We start from the raw sequence: 25,437 nt of genomic DNA, 5'->3' as shown, positions 1-25,437 counted from the left end.
ACTGGGTGATCAGGTTAATTCATAATCACTGACTGATACCACAGGAAAAAAGGGACAAAGTCAGAAAACCTCTGATATTATGGTAAATTGACTTAGAATAGAATAAACTCATGAGCTCAAGGGGGAAAATTGTCTTGCCTCTCTCACACCAACACTTGCTGTATAACCCATCCTGGTGCAACACTACTCACAATTACACCAACACCACTTACATTTCAATGAATAGCTTTTGTATGTATGAATCACAACACTTGCAAACTTTGAGGATCCAATGGCTAAACAGCAAGTTTATTTTGGTTAGGATCAGAAACACAGAATGTCCTGAGGGCGAAATTAGAGGAGATTGCGTCAAAATCCCCTCATTGAAATATGACAAGAATGGTTTTGTGGTGAAATAAGAGGAACTGGTAATGAGTGGGATAAAGAGTGTGTTACAATGTTCAGTGAATATGACTGGAGGGGAGCAGAAACTCTCAACAGCAGAGAGCAGCACTGACCATTCTCGTGGCAAACTCCAACAACAGGGAGACCAACGTTCCTGCAGCCACATCTCCCATCCAAATTTCTTTTCTACTCAATAAAACATTTTTGTTGAAAGGAAAAACAAAAGGCACAATGATTTTCAACTCATTCTTGTCTTTAATATGCACAAGAGTTGAAAGCATCAATGAGCCACCTTAAAGAATTCAATCTAAAATTTATAAAAAGATATAAACAATCAGAGGCCAAAACGCTGTCTGTTGCTTTTCTCCTATTATTTTATTTAAAACAACTTTTCATTAGCAAGGAAAAATCTTGCAACAAACATAAGCTTGTATCCAATTCAGATACAAGACAACGAAATTGTAAATCTTTAAAGTGGCTCGGTCTAGTCTGCTAGATCATGACTGTACACCCTTTCTATAGTTTTGTTCAGTAATAAACAGCTAGTCCCAAAAACAAGCCTGGGCTGCTCATAACAACCCCACCCAACATTTAAAACCCCAGTGTGATCCCCTCTCAGTAGTTAGCAGCCAACCAGAGAATCCGAAAGTCTTCAAGACCAGGGCTGGGGTCGAGCTGGAAGTCCGACACCTCGAACCCAAACCCACACACCAATTAGAACACGGGACGGTACAACTTAAAAGCCCGTCACCACTACAAAGAGGGGGGGGGAGACAGCCTGTTCCAATGTATCAGCATGTCATCACAATACATATGTAAGTCAAAAATAAGAACAATGAAACAAAAATATTGCTTCAACAAAAAGAAAATAAAAATACTCCCCAGCCATCTTAGACAGAAAAGTTACCTTCTATCCAATGACTGTCAGCTGCAGCAGCTTTGTACAGGCTTTACGTAAATATATTCATTAGACGGCAAGGAGAGATACACATCACGTTTTTGTACAATTTTTCAGATTGAGTGATGACGTGACCTCCTCATCAAAAGTAGTTAAGTATTGTAAAGGTCGGGGCCTGTACTCCTCATACGCGCTTAGTCCTCGAGTATAGGTCCCTATGTGCAGGCAGACATCAATAGGTCTCTCAGAACTGTGCATAAGACTGAAGAGAAGGGCAAAAGCAAACAAGACACATGGAAGCTCCACAGACTCAACCAGAAGTCAAAACTTGAACTGAATATATTCGACCAAAGAGAGAACTTTATAAAAATTAAATAAGCCTAAAGGTCAGATAAGCAATATGGGACAATTTTAGCTGAATTTTTTTTTTGTTAAACCCCTCTTGTCTCGAGTTTCACATTACACGGGAGCCCCGAGCACACAGTTCACTGGATCACATGATGTGACTGAGCTCATGCTGCAGAAATGGTTGTCCTGTGAAGGAAGGGGGGGGCTAACGCTACAGCTAACATCTCTTGTAAGTCTGTGCCTTCACCCAGAGGTGCTTCCTCTAATGACAGGCATTCACATCTGTACATAGAGAAAGACGACGTCGCTCTGCTGGATCCCGAACAGGCAACTAGCAGGTTTCACCATTGTACGTTTCGAAAAATTATGGCGTTTTCTTCACATTTTGATGATTTTTGTTTTAAGTTTGGTAATTCGACAGAAGTCACGTTAGAAAAGCGACGTCCTTGAATCAGAAGTCTCGTCAGTCAGTTTACCACGGAGTTTCTCTTTATGCTTAAGAGCCCTTTCACCCCTCCACCTGCCCGGCGACTCTTGAGGGCAGCGGGGGCCCGTGGTTAGTCATGGCTTAGCTCTGCAATTAACTCTTTCTACTACGTGGGAGAGGCTTTTCTGGAGGTGCCGGCCATCAGAAATCAGTGAGACTATGTGTGATGATGTGCGTCCTTGAACATCAGTGAGAGAGCATGTGGGTCAAATAATACCAGACAATCCAGGGGAGAGAAAGCACAAAAAATAAACCACAAACAAACAGCAGTATTTTTCCCCAGGTGATATGATGGCTTCTAACAGAAGTATGCACACAAATCTAAGTGTCAAAAAGTGTGTAAATGTGTCTGTGTGTGTGTTTGTGTCTGGAAATGTGCTTCCGCTTTTGTCTTTGTGAAGACTTAAACATTTGGCAATTAAATCTTGCCATGACGGCTTTTTCTTCCTTCTGGTTGCATTTGTGTGATATCTAGAAGTACTGGCAGAGAACACTGACAATCCTCCGGATGCAGGTTTCCAGATGTGACGCCTGTTGAAGAACCAGGACTCCTTAGAAGGGTTGCCATGTCCTGGAAGAATGACCGTTTAAAAAAAAGAAAAGAAAATCCCACAACACAGTGCAGAAGTGAGTGTGGACAATTCCTTCAGTGGTGAGTTTTCCATGATGAAGTGATGCTAAGTAAATCCTTCGATACCAGGTTGCCAGGTTGGAGAAAAGATGAATGAATGTCTGGGGTGATTACAGAGTACCCGCGTTGCTGGTTGAACCAAACATCCTGGATTTAGAAATTAAACTCCTTTGCTTGCATGTTAGCTGGATCGAAGTTGAAGGTTCCTCCCTGAGTGGTTTCGGGGATCAAACTGGGATCTTCATCAATCTGAAAGAGAAACGTCATGGAGGTGACGACTGTGCAGGAAAAGCAAGCGGACATTCTAAAACGTAAACCAAAAAAAAAAGGTGACTCACGTCGTCTCCTGAAAAGTACTGATCAATAATCTCAAAGGCTAGTTTGTAGATGTCCTCATTCTCATGCTGCTGCAGATTTTCTATTTTCTCCAAACCTGAAAAACACGCACGGTAGCGCAGCTTTAGCAACTGTTAGCAACGCTTTGACTGATGCACTTTTGTCACATCAACATGAAGAATGTGTGAAAACACCTAATTCCACAAACCTGTAATTTACAGTCAAACAAAAAAGTAACTGAAACAAGGTGTACGTGAGGTACAAACCTCCACACTCCTCTATGATCTCAGCAATAGTGCTGGCTTCATCTCCTGCCATGATGAGGATATTCTTAAGGCCGTCCAGGACTACCTGCACCACCTGGGAATCCTTCACCGACAGCAGGTTACAGAATGGAGGGATAACGTTCTGCTCCACCAGAAACTCCACCTACACAAACCCACACATACACCACAGCCATACTTGATTACAACAGAAGTACATAGAGGTTACGCACTGCCTTTCATGTTTGTTGGAATGTTAAACGTGGCAAACATTCACTATTATAGAATTTAATGTCTCATGTTTCTCCATTTTAAAACAGCCCTTCACAGCAGTAACCATATTCAAACCCAAGCACCAGATTTCCACATGACTGGCAAAAACTCACCTGGTCTTTCCTCCCGCTGATGGTGAGGTTGCTGATGGCCCACGCCGCTTCCTTCTGAGTGCCAAAGTCACCCTGTAGAGAGACAGGCTGTCACCAAGATGCGCATAGCGGGGACTTTTTACAGTACAAATGCCAAGTCACACCAAAAATCTAGACCACGTTTACATTGGGTGAAGTTGTGCTGGTGCGCTGGTAATAAAGAACAAATATTAAAGTCTAATTCTCCTGCGCTTCCCCCGGGAACGAACCTTAGCCAGCTGGTGGATGATCATAGGAATGAGTCCAGCATCGATCACAGCCTGGACCTGCTGCTGGTTCCCAGCTGTAATGTTGGACAGGAACCAGACGGCTTCCTGCAAACAAAATGATCACAAATAGTCAAAACAAGCACTGTCGTTTACACTCACACAGAAATTATGTTTCAAACACTAGTCACTGCTGGATTTGATGCCAAACCTTTGCTGCCTGCTCCAAATCCTAATTCTTTTAAATACGACTGCAAATCATCAAACTGGCATTTTTAAAACGAGCATGCAACCAGAAAAACGTGAGAAAAAAGGTTCTTGGACTTTTGTTTTGCATTAAATGTGCACAACAGATGTTGACCAGTTGAAGTGACTCTAAACAATATTTTGCTTTTCAGTAAACTGTGATTTAAAAAATCTGCTGCAGTGCAAACAGACTGATAAACATTGTCTTCCTATTTATACAAGGCAACAAATAACAGCAGAGATTTTAGTTTCCATGTAACTTGTTAGCTTAACTACTGTGTAAATTAGCGAACAGAAGAAACATACAACAACAAACATGAACCTGATTACTGTACTTCCTAAAGTCAAACACTTTTTGTTACTACAGTCACATGATACCTTGTTGATCTTTTCTTTAGGGTGTGTGAGCAGGTTGGGGAAATGTGAGAGGACATCACAGTTGAGGACGACCTGTGTCTGCTCATCTGTCCCCGTCACAATGTTTCCTACTGCCCTCAGAGCTGCTGTCTGCAGATTATGAGACATAAAAAAAAGAACATTTTACAGAAATTCGTAAACTCTGATCTGTGTGAAGGCCAAAGTAAAATTAACCATAAAGTCTCACCTGAACTTTCACCTCCTGATGGCTGAGGAGAGGCACAAGGAATGGAACGACTCCAGAATCAATGACCATCTGAATCTGCTCGTTGCCTCCATCCGTCAGATAGGACAGAGCCCACACGGTGTCTACGAGGATCTAAACAGACACGAAGTGTCATCGTGCAATGAAAACAGTCAGGAAAGAAAATTGGCAAAACTGAGAATCAGCCCCTGTCAAATGCCCCCCTCCCCTACTTACGTTTATATCAGTGTGATATATTAGCACACACAGGGCAGGCAAAATCTATGGGGACAGAAAAGTAGGTTGTGAGTGGGCTGAACGTAGGCAGAGGAAGGGAGTTATCAGATAAAGGCAGAATAAGGGAGAGAAAAAAATAAATCACAAAAGATGAATAGCTGTCAAAACCAGACTTCAAGTTTTGGCACAAGAGCTTTATAGTCAGAAACTCCCTGAGGAGATGAGACCGATTTGATCACTGAACGCTGTGTGACTCAGCCTGCAGTCACAGTCAAACACAAAGGAGCGCATCCATGTGTCTGGCGCACAGAAGCTTAGGAGCACAAACAAACACACACTCACCTCCTGGACGGTCTCCATGGGCGGAGGCGGATCCTTGTTACGGCAGAGGTTAACGATGACCCAGGTGACGTTACGGAGGAAGGTAATGGGGATCGATGGATTAATGAAAGAGAGTAGAGGCTTGACCACGCCCAGAGAAATGACATAGTCTCTGCACTGTGGACCATCACCTGTGCAGGTACAGGGCAACGGTCAGCACGGTGAGGATGCCTCCAAGGAGTAAACAGTACACACAAACACGCGGCGAGGACCTACCTATAATGTTTCCTAGAGCCCATACGGCCTGTTCGCATACATTTTGGTGGGGGGAGTGCAGCAGACGCAGGAACAGGGGCACAGCATCTGGACACACAATCACCACCATGTTAAAACAGTTGAGTAAACTCCTTCAGCTGTCTAGACCCACGCCAAACAAAAACCCCTTCAATAAAGCATTTGATGGCTGACCAAGCTTTCTGGTTCTCTTTAGTTGCCCCAATATGGTAGTCAAAGGTTTGAGTGCATTTCTTACAGCAACTAATTGTAGACTTACTCACTGTGGCTTCCAATCATTATATTTTTACTAGATAACCCCGCAACAAAGCAAGCACCAAAACAATTACTGCCTCAACAATTATCCTTCTTTGGGAGATTGAGGACAGAGTACAAACACTGAGGTTGTAAAACGAGGGAAGACAGGGGTCAACTTACTGGATTTCACCACAGCCTGAGTCTGTGCTGACGTCCCAGAGGCAATGTTGGTCAAAGCCCAAGCTGCCTCGAACTGAAGAGAGGGGCTGTGGGACAAAAAAACAAAACCACATTAGGACAAACAACGAGGATGCAAGAAACAATAATCGTTTGCATAAACACTAAGTTGACCAGCAAAAACTCAAATCATGCTGGTTTCTTTAAAATGTTGAAACACAAAGAATTACATATCCGAAATCACAAGTCACCCTAACACCACCCACGAGCCAAATGCTAGTAAACCAGTGGGTTGTGGGAGTCTGTCTGCAATTTTTATAGGAAAGGCAACTACGCTGTGTGCTTCCTCCTTCCTCCCAGGTCTGTCTGGCGTACAGCATAGTAAACAAAGGACGACGCTGCGTGACGTAAATAGACCGTGTGGTTATCGGTGGTTCCTTCAGAAAGATAAAATAATAGCCATTTAATATTATAAATATCTATTTTTAACCTCAACTATTCACTGGGAGGGGGGGGTGCTTCCCAGTACACAGAAGGTCCTGGGAATTGGGGAACTCCAGACTGGAATGCTGTTATATTTGGCCCGGCTTGGCGTGAGAGTGTGCCTCTACACTCATGTGTGAGCAGAGAGGGAGGGACACACTTAAAAGTTCTTTTTGCGCAAAGACGTCAGGCATCAGCATCAATAATCCATCATTAGCTGCAGAGGAGCCTTCATCACCTGGAACACTCAGTTCTTCTCTGCAAAAAAAAAAAAGAAACAAAAACACTGAAGGCAAACACACACACATAGACACACAAGACTCACTTGTCATCTCTTTCCAGACATTTGACTAAAATGGGCAGGATTCCAGACTTTATCAAGTCATCGATGGGAGGGTTTCTGTCACTCGAGAGCAGTTTTCTGATGAACAAAAAAAAAACAAATCTTACAAATTCAACAGACAAAAACACCTGCTTATGTGTCCATTCTATCAGCAACTCACCTGGCTGCCTGTACAGCACTGAGCTGTATTACTGCATTATCACTGGTCGCGTTCTGTGAAGACACGCACACATAATTAGCCGACAGTGAAGACAATGCTGGTAGATTTGCAAAAAGGTATATCAGGCTTTTGGATTCAGGGAGGTGTCCAATAAGTACCAGGCATTTCTGCAGAACAGCAGCTAGCCCAAACATACACGCAGAGACACAAAGAACTAGCTTTATCCACAGGGAGAACAAGGGGTCCTGTAACAGATGGTACGGCCATCAGCAGACAGTCTGGGATTACACCAAGAGGCGGAAGACACTGATCCGAACAACCTCATGAGGGAAGAAGCTAAACAGGCTGTGTGTGAGGCTACACCTATGAGAACCGGTGCAGGTTTAACTGCCTCTCCACACGGTTTAGGTTCAACCTATACCCAACGCTGCGTATAGAATTATTCCTTTAGTTTTAGTTCTACAACAGGTTGCCAGGTGCTGTTTGTCGGATTGTTAACTCTTACCTGTAGGATGGCATCAAGCGTGACGTTTTGCTGCACAGACACAAAAGCAGAGGAATATTAGCACCGTGATCATTCACCGTTAACATTCCATCACCACAATCACCAATGCGAGACAGCAAAAGAATGCTGTCAAATGGCAATATGTTTTAAGCTTCTGTTTGTTTTGAATACTTTATCAGGGAGGAAGTCTCAGAATGTTCCCTAAAGCCACATTTCATGCATGTTTCTGTGCTGAATCGTCGTCATCACATTAAAAACACTGCCCACTCGGTTTTTAACCCTTCTGGCCCGTTATCCAGACAACTCCATCTCATTACGACCCTCTCACTCGAGCATATGCCCACACACTCTCACTTACTCCTTTGAAGTCAGAGTCGACATCAGAGTCCTCCAGACTCTCCTCCTGTGGGACATTTCTCTTCTTCAGTAGATGCTCGTCTCGTTTGTTCTGACAAGAGGAAGGGGGGGGTTGGAAGAGAAAAGCAATGAGGGGAGGAGATGAAAGTGTTCATTACTACATTCATGAATTCCTCCAGTAACAGGCATATGTAAAAAATAATCTCTCTTTTCCAAACTTTGCCTTCCTGAGGTGCTGCCTCGGTTTAAAATCACAGGGCTCAAAAAAGTAAAACTCGCTCATCTTGATAAGCAATTGAAACAATAGACAAATCAAACATTTCCACCCTCACATTCTATTAGGAGTCTTGAACCTTGCATACTGAAAAATGCAACATTAAGCTCTGAATACAGCACATTTATGGCCAGGTCGGCACTTTGTGCCTCTGCAGCGGCATAAATCTCGTTTTCCAGCTTTCATCTGGCTCGCTGATGCTGACATCACCCGCAGCTGTGTGTGAGAAACACAAGCTGTGGCCGCTGTTCGCCAGTGATGTGCTCCGTGGACTTGCAGAAGCAGCTGCCATCAGTCAGGGGGTCAGCGATTAAGAGAGCTCCGAGTCCCGTTTGTTATGTCACAGATGGGGATTCGGATGAGCCAAACCTTGGCCGTGCGACACGCGGAGCCAAGAGGTTGGCGAGATTCAGAGAGAGAACTTGTAAATGTCTAACAAACTCTGCAGCCACAGACATGCAGCGCAACACACCCGCATCAACATACAGGGCATGTGAGTCAGTGGTAGGAGGAGATTCCCTTGCCCTACATATTGAGCACGATGCTGATGTGCGTCACTGATGACTAATCAGCCAGTGCAGTGCCTCTTGTTGCTCCGATCTAACTGAATGGAATTTGAAAAACTTGGGACCACCTCAGCAGTGAAGTGGCCGTATCTGACGACGGCTGTGCGGCTCCACTTGTTTATATGCTGTGCTGCTCTCTGCGAGCACAAATTTTTTTTTTAAGAGGTTCACGAGTCCATTTACGCTTGAATCTGTCACATAAGCCTCAAGAAAAGTCCAGTAATTAGAGTGATCACATTATGATCATAGACACCAAATGATTACGTCATTAGGGCTAAAGCATAAAAATATTTAACAGATAGTTTACCCTCTACTGATAAGTTGAGTGTTTGCTAATACTGTGTCTCCATAAATCAGCGACAGTGAGACACATTACTCAGTATTGACTGCTTATCGTACATAAAACAATGACGTCTAGTGTGGAAACAAGAACCACCCATCATCACCCTGACATTTACAGGTGCAGTGACTGACAGCTCGCAGGTTGTGAACGATCCCAACGTGATCAAATCCAGAAGGATTTGTTTTCCACGTTTAAGAAAAAAAGGGGGGGGGGCTTTTTATCGTAATCTTTTAAATTGTAATTTAATTGGGTGAGCACTGGTTTAATAAATAAAAGTGTCTGGACTCATTCATCTGCACCTTGGCAGGTTGTTGATATCACTGTGACACAGCATGTGTGCGTTTGTGTGCATGTAGGTGCAGGTGTCACGTCTTGACTCACCTTTCTCAACTCGACTGTGACCTCATTTCGATGTCTTCTCATGGTCTGACACAAAGAAAAAGAAGAGTTTAATTTCATGCGGTACACTTCAGCCTCTTGTGTGGGCATGAAACTAAAAGTAAAACACACAAGCATGATGTTATATTTTAACTGAACCAAACGTGCTCAGCATTGAGCAAATGTCTGAATATTTACATTTCTGCCACATTACTGTGACTTCACACAAACATCTCTTAACATGTGAATGTAAAGGACAATTAAACAAAAGAACAGCAGAAGCATGGAAGGACAGTTCAACTAAATGCTGTGGTTGTCTGTTTATTGGGTTTCCAGTTCTTCCTGAACCGTCTGAGATGGTGTAGCATCTTGTGACTGTTTGGAGAGGTTCATGTTGCCTTCCTAAATAGCCTCTTACATAATGTGGGGCAGACAGAACTCAGCAGAAGTGAGTGTCTCCCACCCGCTGAAAAACAACACAACCAAATTGAGCCAAACAACCAAAAAGCAAGCATCTCTCTACCTACAACACGACACTAAAATGCAATAGGTCACATATGATGTCCACAGCGCTAGAGAGACTGACACACTAACACTGACTTAATTTCCTAAAGTCTGTTTGTTGTTCCACTAAAAATTCAAACTGTAACCAAAACAAGTCAGAATAAATATAGATGTAGAAAAACAAGTTTAATTTAGTGTCAAGAGACACAGAAGCAAGAGATGATGGACATTTTTAATCCAAAGAATAACCACATTACACATAAATGGCAGTCATGACCTGCAGCATGTGAAGCTTTACTGCTGTGGAATTCAAAGCTGTTCCCAGTGACTTCTGAAAAAGAAATTGATTAAGTCTGACCTAAATAAATAAAACCTAAACCGGCCTATTTTCCCTGTTTTAGTCCAAGTCATTCAAGTACCACAGACCCAACAAGACCCAGATCAGTGAGCTGAGATGCCTGAAATACCATGAGGACCATGCTTAGCAAAGCCTGTCTGTTACCAAGACCTTGTACATCTCACAACGACACCAGGTTTCAAAACAAACAACTTTGGGGCATTAATCTGTGATTTTAGGTGGCGGATGGTGAAAATCAGTCAGCAGGTTGGTGGATTGTGAGGGGCTACCTTCAGATATACCTTTGTTTGAGGATTATCACAGGATTACAGACAGATCGGACAAATCCAACGCAAGCATGCGTCTTTGTTTGGGAACACTTCGGCTGGAAGTTGCATCATGACAAACTACACACAATAGATGTATAACCTTCACAGGCCTCTCATTTGGCCCACCGACACATTAAACTTTCATCTTAGCGTGTCTGAGCAAGCCGTGTCCAAAAGGTTTGGTGACCATATTAACAAACATAACAGACAAATGCTGTCAGAGACATTTATAGTTTGACTTGTTAACTCAGTGATGCTGTGATACAGAGGTCAGATGTGTAGATCTGACAGTAGGACACATGTACCAGAAGCGTTTTCTGTGTTGTGACATTGAAGCAGCCAGTGTGCAGAACATCAGTTTGGAAAACGTGCAGTCTGGATTACATACAAAAATGTATTGATATAGGTTTATATCTCAAGCATTAAAATACATTATAACACGTTGCCTTAGGTCCAGTTATAATTAAATGACCTGCTTGCTCATGTCTAGGGGACCAATGTTAATGTCTGATTTTACATTTAGACAGCGGACAGAAGTGACCGGCTCATCGCACCTTTACCCTTTAGCTAACTTTGCAGTGCTTCATTTTAGCAGGCTCACCTGGCACTTCGTGTTAGCCATTTGCTGGGGTGAGCTAGCAAGCTAACTAGGAGGGGCAATGTTTAGTGAAGGTGGATGTGGGCCAAATGTGTAGCGGTAACTCAACACAACCCGACGTTTTACCAACAGTGACACGCTTGTGTACCATTTACACGGTAGCATCAGTGGTGCTCAACATAATCTGGGACGCAGTAAGTGTCAAGATTATGGTGCCGGCCAGGCCCAGCCTCGCTTGAGACCGGTGTCAATCCAAGTAGCTAGTTAGCGCTAGCTGCCAGTGACAGCTACAGCGCCTGCCCAGCGGTGTGTAACGATCTAAGAGTAACTAAAGCAGATGGATGGCTCGCTATTAACTAAAGAGTTAAACTACACCAGTAATCGTTTGATTTGACGATAATAAGATAACAAGGCCAGTAAGAACGCCTGATGGCGGACTATTCCGGATAGCTACTTTAGCTAGCTAGCTAGCTTGGATGTGGGGCCAGGCTCCCCAACGAGGCCCGTAGCCTGTCGTTTTCTACGTTATATCAATTCGCCTTGCGTTAATTACCCTCGCAAATATATGTCAGCTCACCTCGACATCGCGTCCTTTATTTTTAAAGCTCTTGATGCGGTGGTTTTCCAAGCCGGCGTTTTCTGCCATGGCTGTCTGGGGTTTTGCTAATACTCCGGCTTTCGGGAACTCCTCCGTGAAAGACGAGGCACGGCAGCTCCTGTACTGCTGCTGGCTCCGGGCAGCGGCGGCAGGAGGACGTAACAGCTCGCGCACAGGGGGCGGAGTCTTCGGACGCCTCCTGCGAGGGGTGCCCTGCTTTTCACGGCTGCCTCCGCGCACCACTTTATAGTAATTGCATCCACATTTTATGGGCAACCAGACATAATAACGTGAAAGCGATGTGACGTTAAGAAATTAAAGGCGGCCTTCAGCAACATAAAGACAACAGCATTCGGGGAATATGCTTCAACACAGACGTTTAATGGTTCAGCGATATTTGGATTTGCTTGAACAATAACATTAGAGCAAACAAAAACAAGCTTTTTAAATAATCGACAGTCGCACTTCAGCGGATATGTAATGCACAGAACAGACTGACAGGAACTCTGTAATCTGAGTCGACCAGCACCAGCTCTGGTAATATTAGGATACACAGTAGAATAGAATAAATACTCTATAAAATACTTTAGGACAAGAAATGGTTTGGGGAAACTAAACACCTGTTCTTATAAGTGATTTTAAAAATCCATAATGAAATATAATCCTGTCCATCTTTTTTTCCAGAACCGTCACAACAGCTCAGAGAAGATCTACACTGGTCTCTATAATGTCAAAACAACTGAAACATGGACGTGGCTTCTCAACTGTTGCAATAAACACTGTTTTTTTAATTGGTTTTAAATAAAGAGGGCAAATATGTAAGTGAATGGGGCCTTGATGAGTCGTTTCAATACTGACAGCGACCCTGAGTTAGTCCACAAATTCTAGCTGGTCAAAATAAATTTGATGTGTTCGTGATGTTTCATACCAAAGAGACATTCCACTTTGATTTGTGACTCAATAAATACAAACTGAGTTGTCAGTGTGGCCTTGAGAAGAAAAACACGAATACACTGCGATATATAAAGTAAACAGAGAAAAAGTGTTTCTGGTGATTATGACTGACACAAGGTAATGATCATCAGCATAAACAGGCCACAAGTTGTCATAACATCAGGTCAGACTGTAGTGTCACACAGGTTGGTAAAGGTAGAGGAGGGCAACGACAACAACAAGAGAGACTGAGGCTGAAAGGCTCCTCTAGAATATTTGTTGTTCAAACAGGATCTTCTCAAATCCTTGTGGAGCAGCGTGATAGAAGTCACTAAACTGGCAGTCTAGGATGGCACTGTCATCCACTGGAAGATAAGAAAAGGAAGTGTTACAGGTTAGCGTCTGAAAATCTGCTCCTTCATATCTGTCTGGAACTACTTCAGTAAGTAGTATTTTGGTAAACAACTTCGTTAAAATACATGCTCTTTAAAATTACGTTTTAATGCATTACTTGAATAATTAGTTAAGGTCAGTCAGTGTTCAACAGAGTCAGTGAAACCATTCGTAGTAGCTTTTCCCTACACCCCTCATTGCGAGAGGCCTTGTTTTAGATTACACTGATTTGCCCAAATAGACAAGAAAGATTAGAATAAAAAATATGTAGAATTAACAGCCCAAAAGTGAATGTAATGCCTGACTGTATCAATATAGCCCTCTAGTGGAAAACAGCTATAACTGTCCCAATACCGTCTTTGAAAAAGCTCTTCTGGAGTCAGTGATGTTCACATAAAAATGGTTGCATGTGAGGTTAACGTACCATAAACAACAGGGTATACGGTGCCTCTGATGCCTGAGGCAGGACAGTGCATGTTCTTTCCATTCAGATACAAATTCAGCTCCACATGGTCGTACGTGATGCCCTGGGGGACAGAAACCAAGATGACAATGACTTAATTTCTGCATACAATTACTGTTACACATTAAAACCTGGCTCAATTATTTCAAACAAACTAAATTAGCCAGTTACACGTACAATAATTGCAAATCTATTTAAAATTAGGTGAAACTGTAGTGTCTAAATAGCCACTGTAGCTTGAGGTTTAACTACCACTGCAGAGTTATGCTCTGTGATGCCCACATCTAATCAGACAGTGTGCAACATAAAAAAATAAGAATTATTCAACAGAACATGTGTCAAGTACATAGTGCATTTGAGAATGTCTTGAACTGACACTCACCCTGGGTTTGGCCTTCATGATAAATTACGGTTACAATTACACAGAAGTGAACACAAATGACACAAATCGGTCAACAAACGTCAATAAAGGACTGTGTATTGAAAATACGTAAAAGCTAAACAAAGCTTGTTTTTACTGCTCATTGTTCTAAAAATAAAGGACAAACAAATAACATACATGTGGGTCTTGCACAGTTATTAGTCATCTGCACTCACTTAATGATAATTGCTACAACAGGCTTTTATTAGTCTGTAGAGGTTTTTGGTGTTTTGCAAACATAAAAAGTCAAAGCTCACACACCCAAAAAAAGATAATGCTATAGGTCAAAGTAGACTAGCCTGATAGGAGGAAATCTCATCAAATTTACTTTACATGTTACATAATCTTTGAAAAAAAAACAAACAGAAGGGTCAATCGTAATATTTATGTCTAGACTTACCACAATGTCTCCCTCCTGAGGAAGGCTGTTTGCAGGTAGACAACTCTTCTCTTCATTGTTGTGGTACACAGACCCATCGTGCCTCAGGACGAGGCTATTGATGTCTCTGCCCAAAGGCACTTGATTAAGGTTGACTTTCTGTGTAGCCACACCCACTCCCCACACACCTACACAAAAAGCACAACACTGAACTGTCCGCCTTTGTGAGTATTTAAAAAACAAAAAGTTTATTATTTACACCTTTCACTCCACATGTTAGAGGGTCAGATATCTACGCACAGTTTAGTCTGGTAATATCAGGATAAACATTAGGTATCCTACTATTAAAACAAGTCTGTGACTAATGTGGAGGAGGGCAGCTTTACATAAGCAGGGAAAATCAAATGCGTGTTTAGATGCTGTCCATTTCTACTCTATGCAGTATGCTGTATAAATACTCAGAACAGCAGGATGTCAGAATCATTATGACCCTCACAAAAGAAGCATTGATGGAACAAAAGATTATTATCAACCAAGAGTTAAAGTCTTACCAGTGGACTGGATCTTAAACTCAAAGTAACTCTTGTTCTGGTGCAGAGGCGCATTGGCCAGGCAGCCTCCAGTGCCACATATTCTCCGGCCACTTTTCACAATGACAACATCTGTGCCTGAAAACAAAAAAAGATACAAAACCAAAACTCAAAAACATTCGGATATGCAACTGGCAGTGTTTTAGGGTAAATTGAAAAGTGTGACAGGGTGTAGCTGTGTCTCTGAAGAACGAGGATTTTCTATCAATATCTTAAAATATACTTCTTTGTCTACTCGTATTATAAACCAACGTCCACCTTTTTCAGAATCTTGGGCTGCAAGCCAGCAAAGAGGTTTAGAAAACATGAGCTAAGTGAGTGGATATGACAGTCGTCCATACGTCACGATCCGATTCAGGTTCCATTGAGAGATTTGTTTTCGAAGCTTTGGGTTTGAACTAAATACTATTTATCTTCAGATCCGTGTAAAGTGCAAATGTTCTTCATTAAAATAGCGTAAGCTTGTCATGCTAAGTAGCTATCTGCTAACGGGGGAAGTAGCCAACCATCAGGCACAGAAACAGCTAACTAGCCGTGTGTAAACATGAACCAACTCCTCTCATTACGGAGGCGTTCACTTACCCATGTGGTGCGTATCTAACTGGACGGTGGGCATTTCCTTAAGGGGTATGTGCCCCGTTCCGCCATCTCCGCAGCAGCCTAGACAACACGTAAACATCGCAGCCATTCTTGTCCCTGAACATCCGGAAACAAAGTCACAGCACCGAAGCCAACGAGCGCTAGGCGGTGAAAGTCCAAGTCCTCCCCTCTGACGCAACAGCGACACGCTGCGGCCGATGTAGGAACTGCACAAGCCCCCGCTAGCCCACTGTATCCAATCACAGCGGCTAAGATAGGCAGTTGCTCCTGATGGCATGGAAACAAGGGAAGAAAATCAAGGTCAAATTCTCTACACGTGACTAAGTAACTATTGGATGTCGAAGTTGCATAACCGCAACTGAGCAGAAAGTGTGTTTGGAGTTAAATATCAAGTGCGTGTGATTCCATCATGGTAACGTATAATGATGATTTTCATGGCCTTTCGTGGGTGTTAAGAAACAAAGCAAACACAATGTTGCTGAAAACAAGTTTTTCTCGGTGTGTTTTTATTCGTGGTTCCAGGATTAACTACTACTGATCTGCTCAGTGCACACTTAAGTTTACTTCTTCCATCAGCTGATGGTCCTGGAGCCTTCACGCGCTCCTTTTAGCGTTTTCAAAGTTTACATACGCATAGAATGACATGCAGCCACGCGAGTGACTAAAGTGGGCCAGTATAAAAGCATCTTCTGCCAAGCTGGGACTAAAAGCTGGTTGACAGTTTTTCACGCTGTAATGTTTTGCATAGCAACAGCCCCTCCCCCATCCGAGAGTCAGGGACCCTCTGCAAATGACCCAGCAGACACAAAAGCGTGAACATCGAACTGTTCAAAGTGAAACTGCCCAATAAATTCATATATGAGCGTCGGCCACATTGGTGGTGCAGTATCATTCTTATAAATTTGACTGGGCACAAATAAAGTCCCACCAACGTGTCTTTCATTTTTCCATGCGTCGCTGAAACGGTTAACTTTACACCCGGAAAAGGGCGAAGTCTGCACGGCAACAAGCGCCATGATTGCGTCGCACTGCGCGTCTCAGCAGCTGGTGAGTGATTCTTTTGGTCCAGTAGTTGCATGTTACTCTGCGCTTGCAAAATCTGTCACAGCCCTCCTCCAGCACCTTGCCAACAGGAGCAGCGCTACGGCAAACGCTGCCCGTCGATAACCTGACGCACTGGATCGGTTAGACGGCGGCGATTTAGGGCCAAACCACAGTCGCCCTGCGCTAAAATACGAAGCAAATGGGAAATCGGCTGGAGTTGCAGCTTCCCCTGTAATATTATCACCAATTCCTACTTGCAACCGGCTTGTCTGGGCGACGCAGATGATGCCTGCAGCTTGCAGAAGGACTACACATATCAGGATGTTGCCCAACACGAGCTCGGCACCGCGAGCCCTCGGCAGAGATCCTGCCAAGATTTTACGCGGGCGCAGCGTCGCGAGCGAGCGTCGCTTTTAGGATGGAGGTCCTCCGAGCGCAGCTGGAACGCGACCGCGCACCCTGTATCCTTTGCGATGCTTCAGTGTTGTCGTGTGTAAGTTCTTGGCGCTGCAGCCCCGCGTGGCGCACCGGGTGCGCGTTATGTAAGCTGTTTTATTAGGCGCTGATTGACGGCGCTTGCTGTGATGGATTTGAGTGCCGTCTTGACGCGTGGCTCGTGTGTTTACAGGACACCATGGAGCAGCTGGAAGAGGAGCTGACGTGCCCGATCTGCTGCAGCCTCTTCGAGGACCCGCGGGTCCTGTTGTGCTCACACAGCTTTTGCAAGAAGTGCTTGGAGGGACTTTTGGAGGGGAACCGAGTTCAGGCGTACAGAGCGCCCCTCAAATGCCCAACTTGCCGCAAAGAGACCCCTCAAAACGGCGCAAACAGCCTGCAGGTCAACTACTCGTTGCGCGGAATAGTGGAGAAATACAGCAAAATACGGATCATGCCCAAGATGTCCGTGTGTAAACAACACTGCGGTCAGCCGCTCAACATATTTTGCGCCACGGACCTGAAACTCATCTGTGGGTTTTGCGCAACGACGAGTGACCACAGAGGGCATAAATTCTGCTCGCTGGAGGAGGCGTGCGAGCGGGAGAGGGAGGCGTTCGAAGCGCTGCTGCGCGGAGTGGAGAGCTGGCGGAGCGCGGACACGCTGTCCTGCCTGGAGACACTGCAGGCCAATAAGAAAAAGGCGCTGCAGTCGGTGACCAGGGACGCGGAGCAGGTGACGGACTACTTCGACAAGCTCATCGGCGCCTTCGAATGCAAAAAGAACGAGATCCTGTCCGACTTCGAGACCCTGAAGCTGGTGGTGATGCAGGCGTACGACCCGGAGATCGCGAAGCTGAGCGCGGCGCTGGAGGAGCAGAGGCTGGCGCTCAGCATCGCCGAGTCGTTCCGCAGCGTCTCCGAGCCGCTGGTCTTCCTGCAGCAGATGCAGGAGTTCCGGGAGAAGCTCGAGGTCATCAAGGGGACCCCGCTGCCCCCCCGGAGGTACATGGACGCCGGGCCCTTTGTAACGAACTTCGACGTCAAAAAGTGGGATTCGATGAGGCTGAGAGAGGTGGACAAAATCTCGGTGCCCCACGAGAGCGGCTCCTACCGGGCGGGGAGCGCGCGGGTGCCGGCGCACAGGTGGAAGATCTTTTGGATGAGCGTCCTGGTGCTGACGCTGCTCCTGCAGCCGTGCAGCCTCGCCGCGCACGTGTCCTCGCAGCTCGAGCCGTTTCTCGCCGCGGTTTGCTCGTACCTGACCCACAGTGACGTGTACCTGCGCGAAGTGACCGGCCTGTGCGCACGTCTGATTGGCTCCGGCCAGGAATGCGTCGTGAACCTAATTGACTCCACTGTCAATTTTATTGGCAGTTGTAAGTTGTTTTAATTACTTGCCTGTGGCGGCTCGTGCGCTCAAACCGACGTGTTTCCAGAGTGGCCCGTGAGAAGCACAAACTAAATAGATCTGCTTCTAATCACATGGAGACACTTGTTTACATTATTTAGATTTACTAGTATTGATTTTTCACCAGACGAACGCTAACTTTTCCACGATTGTGCAATATGTTCTCTTTAATACGGTGACAGTTTCACACATGTCAGCCATGATCTTGATAAATAAAACACGAATTTCAGACACTAAGTTGCTTGTTTTATTTAGTGCGACCGGCCAAACCGGACATGTTTAGGGACACAGCCTCCCCGCAGAGCGTCGGCATCACAGTGATGCAGCAACCTCTTCAAGGTTACACGCGTTGCGTAACAGGGCCCGTGTGAAATATTCAGCAGGCTGCGAACGCAGGAAAATTATTTTGATTTCAGGAAATTTACAAACAGTGATAATAAATAACAATAATACTCATCCGGTATCCTGGCACTGCACGTGTTCTAGGCGCAGGGCAATCCGTTCCTCCGTGAACTGCAGTTACATGAGCGACTCATACGTTTGACATCATCTGCGGGATGTTATGTTACACCGCAGCCATTTTATACCAACCATACAAACCTGATCAAGTGCAGCAAAATGCGACTGTAATGCCATGATGCAAATTATTAAGCTTAAGTATAAGTTCAGACACCTGCATTTGTTTGAAAAGCCCAGAGCAAACGGACAAATTGTGAAGCGAGCATCGATCACTGACAATGTTGTGTTAATTCCCTGAGTAGATGTATTTTTTTTGGGGGGGGGGGGTCCTAAAAAAAGATCACAAATGGAATCCGTGATGTCAGCACTGACCATAATTCAGGATGTACGTCATAGCACGCATGTACATATATATAGCCTTCTGTTGCCAGGCAAATATAGCATGGAAATAAAAGCAGCACGGCGCATTAATATTTTAATCATCAAGGCACGCACATTTACATATAGCGTGACTAACCTCAACTCATTCCACGTTAAAAGTGTTATGAAGGACAACGCGGGTAAAAGGTGGCCTGTCAGCCAACTAACCTCACCACAGGACCACTCTGTATCACAGTGCTCCTGTGATGATGGTTAATACAAGTAAACGTCCTGTCACTGTAGGACATACTTATTATGTGTGCTGCGTGTCCAAACGCATTTTTGGATTAGGTCCCGCACTTTTACACTCATTTGTACAGTGGGTTAATAATTTACTTGATTAAAGCCTCACTATTTATCCAATTAAAACACACGATATACAATTATTATATTTGGGGTAATTTGTGTTTTCTGTAAACTATGGTCAGGTATCGAAATATAACGCTGCCGGTGGCGTCGCATCGTGTGTACGTTTATTAAAATCTGCACGTTAGACGCAAAAGCCTGAAACGTGTATAAAGTGTGAGCAAAAAAGAATGAGTCTTGTTGAAGGTTAAATCAGGGATTCAAAGCCGCTTATGCTGTGTCTTACTCATTTTGATGTGCTATACGGAGTCAGCACTGACACAAATAAAATAAAAAAAAACCTCTAACATAGTTTAATTTAAATCTCTGCAATTATGAAGACAGAATATTTTGCCCATTAGATTTAAGGTTTCGTTTTTAGCGCCCGCACAGCAAGTTCGTCCACCTAAACGTTAGAAAAAGCGCATTAACGTTAATCCGCTATAATATTAAACCATTTTAACCTTTCTATTCATATAAATATATCCTATAGATTTATAACATTTTGAAAATGGAAGGTCCCGCAAAAAAAGCGTTTTCTTTGACCAAATACAATTTTATCTTATTGTGCGTAAATGTACTGTGTCCAATCAACTAATTTCATTGTTAAAAGCTAATTAGAGGGAGACAAACATGAACAAATAAAACGATCAGTAAAAAGGCCCACAAGGCCAAATGGAGGGAAGATTTATTTACTGGCCAGATACATATTACCAGGCCATAGAGTGTTATTCTAACAGATCCACGTTCACTGTGGACATTTTAATCAGATGCTAAAGCGCTACAATTGATAAAAAATAAATATTAGATTTCTCATCTTGATAACATTGTGTTTTAAGTGTTACGTTAAATTAAACCACACACTCACACAGAAATTTCGAATCGACCGTAGCGGTTGCCACATGATCCCACAGGTCCGCAAAAACAACGGGCACGGTCCTTTTTATCAGATGCGCCAGATTTAGGATTATAGTCATCCGATGTAGAACAAAGTGTCAGGTGTGACGTCGGCACTCGCTTAAAAAAATTGAGGTTTTATTGTTTATTGCGTATTGTTCCTTATGCACAAACGTTAGAACGAAACGGGTGTAATAGGCAATAAAGCGTATCGGCCACTAAAACCAGGCCGAAACCCAACATTCTGTTTTTACATTACAGGGGTAAAACTGATTTATATAAACGGAACGTCTTATTTATAATTCAGTGATAAATGTGGTGTAGAAACGACAGTATAATAAGCGTAGTGGCTTTAATCTGGCGCTAATCTGGGCGACAGGGCTCGTGCTGAGCGGGCCGGACCGTCCCTGCAGCGCAGCACTAAGGCCGCGGAGCCAGCGCGCGCGTTTCCGTCTTTGGCTACTTTACTAAAAACCATGTCAGAATTTTCAGTGCCAACAATTCATGTGATACAAGATAAAATTAAAGCAGATGGAGAGAAAATTCATCTTAACAGTTTAGAACATGAAAAAAAAAAACATTACAAACACAATCCAATTAAAAATTTTATTATTGCCAATTTTCACATACACCAACTAAAAACAAAACTAAAAAAAAAAAAAAAACAGACACGTTTGATGTTTTATATAAAAACTGATACCCACCAGTGATTTGAGCTGCTGCGTGACATCTGCAGCTGGTCTGAGTACACTCAGCAGCTAGTTGGACCGACTGAGAGTGGCCAGCTTTGCTCCAGCAGCACGATCAATACTGGAGGCTTTAGCAAGAGTCTTAACTCCAATATTTACGTGCTGCTACAGTAAAGTGACCAGCAGATCACAACAACTTGATTACCAAGGAAGACGCGTGCATGTGGCTTTAGTTTGCAGAGTAAACTAAATATAGGCCGACTTCAGTCATCAGTCAAAAGGTGTGTTTGAGAAGCGATCGGTGGCAGTCAGGCTGTGTTTTCAGGCTTTACTGCAGCAGCACAGTACGGCCTGCATCTCAGTATAACCCACAAACCATTCCGTGCTGCTACAGCATCGTCAGAACTGCAGTCGCACTCCCTCTGCCTCGAGTCTTCTCATCTTCTGTTATTAAAGCTCCTCACCTTCCAGGCGCTGGCCGGGTCCTTAGCACATTCACAGATGAATATAGACTTGATACCTATTGTAAGGACGTTCAGGCGATCAGGTTTTGCTGACTGTCACATTTCTAGTTGTGAAGCAGAGAAGGATAGGCTCCATCTGAAACAGAGCAAAGAGAATACTTTCATTTAATAGTGAATCAACCTTTCATTAATACAACATTCATCATTTACTGAGAAAAATCATTCACCCCAATTTGGCCACAATACGAGATTGTTCATTGTGTGATGCTTGGCTAAATGCATGACGTTGCCATATTTCAGAGGGACGAACCTTCCAAAACACAGTGTGGTCTTAAAATCATGCTGGGCGTCAAGAGCATTAGGGTTCTCCTTGATTGTAACCAAGCAGAAAAATATAGTTGAGAAACAGTTGTGCAGATGCAGGCTCTATAGTTTACTAGTACTTTCATATCTCTTCAGTCCTTTGTAATTGGTAAGTAAAAATGCTTTTAACTAATAGTGGATTCTGTTCCAAAGCTACTGACTAACAATACAGCAGCATCGCATTCAGCAACTGAGCACTAGTCAAAAGATAATATTCCATTGCAAGTTTTTGTAACAAGTAAACCACTGCACCAAAACCACAGAAAATGAGCTATTGTCGTTTTAAACAGTGTGACCTCTGAAAACATCTTAGCTTCAGTGTGGAAAAAGAACACATCTGGCCTTTGATGAAACACGACTCAAATTACTGGAGAGACCACAAAGTTTGCAAAAGTGACACGTTACTGTTTGCTCAAGATTCATTGAGTACATTACTGAATCCACCAGCACCATAGAGCAGAGAGAGAAAAAAAGTCTGCTTCATTCCAGTTTGTCTTCCTGTTGTGTCTAAAATTTGTAGAAAGATGTTTGATATTTTCAAAGATACCCTAAAGCACTTAATGCTCCAAGTGCCAAGAAACTGATAAGATTCCAGCTGGAGATCCCATCCAACAATTGTGTTGCCACTAGAGGTCTCAATGGAACTGTAATTATGACCTTACTCTGAAATGGAACCAATGTCTAAATCTAATGACATCTTTAACATGCCCCCTCCAAAAGAGGCAAGAACAAGACATTCAGTGCTGTCTCCCTCTCAAGCTCCTGTAAAGCTCAAAAGAAAAATACATGTTACAATAAAAAGCTATATTTTAAATGTTTATGTCACGTGATAATACACAGAGCAAGTTAACAAGCTATGGATAAATAGGGCACCATTTAAATAAAACTAGTTATAATGCACTAAGGGAACAGTTTAATGTAAAGCCAGAAATCACCTCTGGTGTAGTTTAAATACATTCTACACAATAACTACAATAAGGTGTGTGATGGCTAAAATTCATTTTCACACCAAAATCACCACACAGCATTTATCCAGTGCAACCATTGCTTACTGTGGGTGTATCACAGCTCAGGCTTTATTTTAAATGCAGTAGTTTTGTAGTAGAATGTCTAAGATGCACCATTGTGTCACAAACATGGAAAAGATAATGTTCTACTTGTTACACTACTAAATACACAAAGCACAAAACATCAAATAAATGATTATGACAGCCTCAATTTCTTAGGTGAGTAAATGTGGGAAACTGTGCCCTCCACACCAGAAGGTGAGGGAGGAAGTAGTGGCCAATTTTTTAAGTTGTTGGGAGACTGCACAAGGAAAAAAATTGTTAACGATAATAATAAATACACCCACCACTACAGAGTAGATTGTCACATGCATAACGTTGCATCAGGTATTTATAAGTGTCAGATCTGCGAATGATGCTGTAATCGCCGTCATTAGTCACAGGTTAATAGGTATCACACCTATCAAAGAGCAAATATAGTTACTGGAACACACACCTAATGAAAACTAATGTCATTCAACTGTGTAATTGCAAACAATTTTATCTTGTGTAATTTGTACATTTTGTCTTTCAGCTGATTTATTCTTATTTGAGAATTGTACTGCATAAATTAAAATGAAATTGTCCTAAAAACCTGGTCAGTCCTTGCAGATTTGTCAAGAAACTCCCCAAAGGAACTCGGCATGTAGGTTGTTTAATTTCCTTTTAAGCGGATAATTTCTTTACAAGTCCTGGTAAACCTGTTCACATCAGTGACAATAACCTCTCCCTATTCTTCTCTCTCCTTTAAGGAAGCATGTCTGGACATGTCACCGTCACTGCTCAGCCTTTTTAACCCATTCCTGTGACATTTGCTCCCTATACAATGGTCTCAAAGAGTCACCTGACCTCAAGGTTGAAGGTCAAGTAACCTCCTACACCCCATCGGGTACAGGAACATGGACATGACATCCCATCACCGCCCTGATCAAGTAGTCTGGGCTGTCCTCTTCTGGTCTGTGTTACACAGTCTTCTGCCTGTATAAACAAACTAAAAAGGAGAACTGTAGTGACATCCTAAACTGTGAAAAACTTTAATAATCTCATAATCCATGCAAATTTGACTCATTGTGTTCAAAATGCTCTCCTTTTTGTCCATGGGAGGAAACCACTCCAAGTTAAATAACTGCAAAAACAGTATAGTCTGAAAGCCACAACATAAAAAAAAAATCTGGTAGATATTTCTATTATCCACCAGAACTGAATTCAAGTGTAACAGCACTGTTTTTGTATTGCAAGTAGTCACTATGGATTTACAAGTGCATCATTTGTAACATTTAATATGGATAATACCAAGGGTTAAGCCAAATCACTGCTACTCGGTTTTTGGCAAGTACACAGCAACTTACCAACTTCACAACTAAGAAGAATTAGGGACGTAAGAAAGCGGAAGTAAAAGCTAACGCAAAACCAGCTCACTGAAAACAATAAAACAAGTGGTATGGAAGGCATGTCACCTTTTACTAATAACACTTTGAGAGGGTGTGTAAAAGTAACCAGGAGGTGGTGAATGCTCACTGTACACTAGGGATTCAACAAGCAGCACTACTGTAATAGTATGTGTTAATCCTTGAAAAATGTGTTACATTTGCAGAGCCAGCAAAACACGTCCAGCAGAGCACAGGCGTAATAACTGGGATTCCCTGGAAGGGCTTCAGCCATATCTTGTCAAATGAATTTACCCGTAATAAAAATCCCCCACAAACATGTGAACACACAGACGACTGAAAAAGCCCTTTTTCATGGGACAACAAAAGGAGATGAGAATGACCTCAGTCATGTTTATGGTCTACAAGTACCCATCAACCCCCTACATTTACGATCAGGTGTGCCTGACAGAATGACTACACTTCAGGTACACAATCAAAACAAATATTCATTACATCAGAAAAGTAAGTCAGGTCCTAATATTTAATGGATGACAAATCTTTTCTTTTTTTTTTAAATTGTAACATGAAAGCACAAGAATCAACCAAGATCAAATACTATAGATGTGTTGTTTTAAACAGGTTAGAGACAATATAATCCTCAAAAGTGCAGTGAAGGTCTTCACAGGTTAGTCAGTCATTTATTTTACACTTCCATGGAAACTGTGGACCACATAAAGGTTTCTCTAAGACAAACAGCAGTGTATCTGTGTGTGGTAAAATATTGAATGCAAACACAACTGCAGTACCTGCTTCTACTGTGTAAACAAAGTGATTCAGCTCAGTATTACG

General features: G+C 43.0%; 3 protein-coding genes across 4 annotated transcripts; 1 reads left to right on the top strand and 2 right to left on the bottom strand.

The window, feature by feature from the left end:
- Positions 1 to 259: 259 nt before the first annotated feature.
- kpna3 (karyopherin alpha 3 (importin alpha 4)) lies at positions 260 to 12,086 on the bottom strand. Its single transcript, XM_029135665.3, has 17 exons — positions 11,846 to 12,086; positions 9,504 to 9,548; positions 7,941 to 8,030; positions 7,583 to 7,612; positions 7,078 to 7,130; positions 6,900 to 6,995; positions 6,095 to 6,180; positions 5,660 to 5,746; positions 5,405 to 5,574; positions 5,063 to 5,107; positions 4,829 to 4,960; positions 4,603 to 4,731; positions 3,982 to 4,086; positions 3,734 to 3,805; positions 3,351 to 3,513; positions 3,087 to 3,181; positions 260 to 2,997 (listed from the first exon to the last, which is right to left on the bottom strand). The coding sequence occupies exons 1-17, from the start codon at positions 11,912 to 11,914 to the stop codon at positions 2,902 to 2,904; spliced, it is 1,563 nt and encodes a 520-aa protein (XP_028991498.1). The 5' UTR covers positions 11,915 to 12,086; the 3' UTR covers positions 260 to 2,901.
- A 140-nt stretch (positions 12,087 to 12,226) lies between these two features.
- On the bottom strand, positions 12,227 to 17,082 carry spryd7b (SPRY domain containing 7b). The gene is made up of 6 exons (XM_029135671.3): positions 16,944 to 17,082; positions 15,628 to 15,912; positions 15,007 to 15,123; positions 14,477 to 14,643; positions 13,617 to 13,719; positions 12,227 to 13,164 (listed from the first exon to the last, which is right to left on the bottom strand). Exons 1-6 carry the CDS (start codon positions 17,002 to 17,004, stop codon positions 13,067 to 13,069), a joined length of 831 nt encoding a protein of 276 aa, XP_028991504.3. The 5' UTR covers positions 17,005 to 17,082; the 3' UTR covers positions 12,227 to 13,066.
- On the top strand, positions 16,040 to 18,772 carry trim13 (tripartite motif containing 13). 2 transcript variants are annotated; one of them, XM_029135667.2, is made up of 3 exons: positions 16,040 to 16,057; positions 16,633 to 16,692; positions 17,318 to 18,772. In XM_029135667.2, the coding sequence occupies exons 1-3, from the start codon at positions 16,055 to 16,057 to the stop codon at positions 18,515 to 18,517; spliced, it is 1,263 nt and encodes a 420-aa protein (XP_028991500.1). In that variant the 5' UTR covers positions 16,040 to 16,054; the 3' UTR covers positions 18,518 to 18,772. The 2 variants fall into 2 exon arrangements, with proteins under 2 accessions (XP_028991500.1, XP_028991499.1); XM_029135666.3 differs by lacking the exons at positions 16,040 to 16,057; positions 16,633 to 16,692 and adding an exon at positions 17,049 to 17,182.
- The last annotated feature ends 6,665 nt before the right edge of the window (positions 18,773 to 25,437 follow it).

Source organism: Betta splendens, chromosome 21 (assembly GCF_900634795.4).
Source record: "Betta splendens chromosome 21, fBetSpl5.4, whole genome shotgun sequence".
Classification (NCBI taxonomy): Eukaryota; Metazoa; Chordata; class Actinopteri; order Anabantiformes; family Osphronemidae; genus Betta; species Betta splendens.
The sequence above is the reverse complement of the archived record's forward strand: the minus strand, read 5'-3'. Positions and strand labels throughout refer to the sequence as shown.

Coding starts and splice junctions, on each gene's coding strand:
- kpna3 (XM_029135665.3), bottom strand. CDS start 11,914: ATGGCAGAAAACGCCGGCTTGGAAAACCACCGCATCAAGAGCTTTAAA. Junction 6,181..6,899: donor TGTCTGGAAAGAGATGACAA/GTGAGTCTTGTG, acceptor TTTGTCCCACAG/CCCCTCTCTTCAGTTCGAGG. Junction 4,087..4,602: donor CTAAAGAAAAGATCAACAAG/GTATCATGTGAC, acceptor TTTTGTTTGCAG/GAAGCCGTCTGGTTCCTGTC.
- trim13 (XM_029135666.3), top strand. CDS start 17,108: ATGGAGGTCCTCCGAGCGCAGCTGGAACGCGACCGCGCACCCTGTATC. Junction 17,183..17,317: donor ATGCTTCAGTGTTGTCGTGT/GTAAGTTCTTGG, acceptor GTGTGTTTACAG/GACACCATGGAGCAGCTGGA.
- spryd7b (XM_029135671.3), bottom strand. CDS start 17,004: ATGTGTAGTCCTTCTGCAAGCTGCAGGCATCATCTGCGTCGCCCAGAC. Junction 15,124..15,627: donor GTTAGATACGCACCACATGG/GTAAGTGAACGC, acceptor TTTTGTTTTCAG/GCACAGATGTTGTCATTGTG. Junction 13,720..14,476: donor CTCAGGAGGGAGACATTGTG/GTAAGTCTAGAC, acceptor TCTGTCCCCCAG/GGCATCACGTACGACCATGT.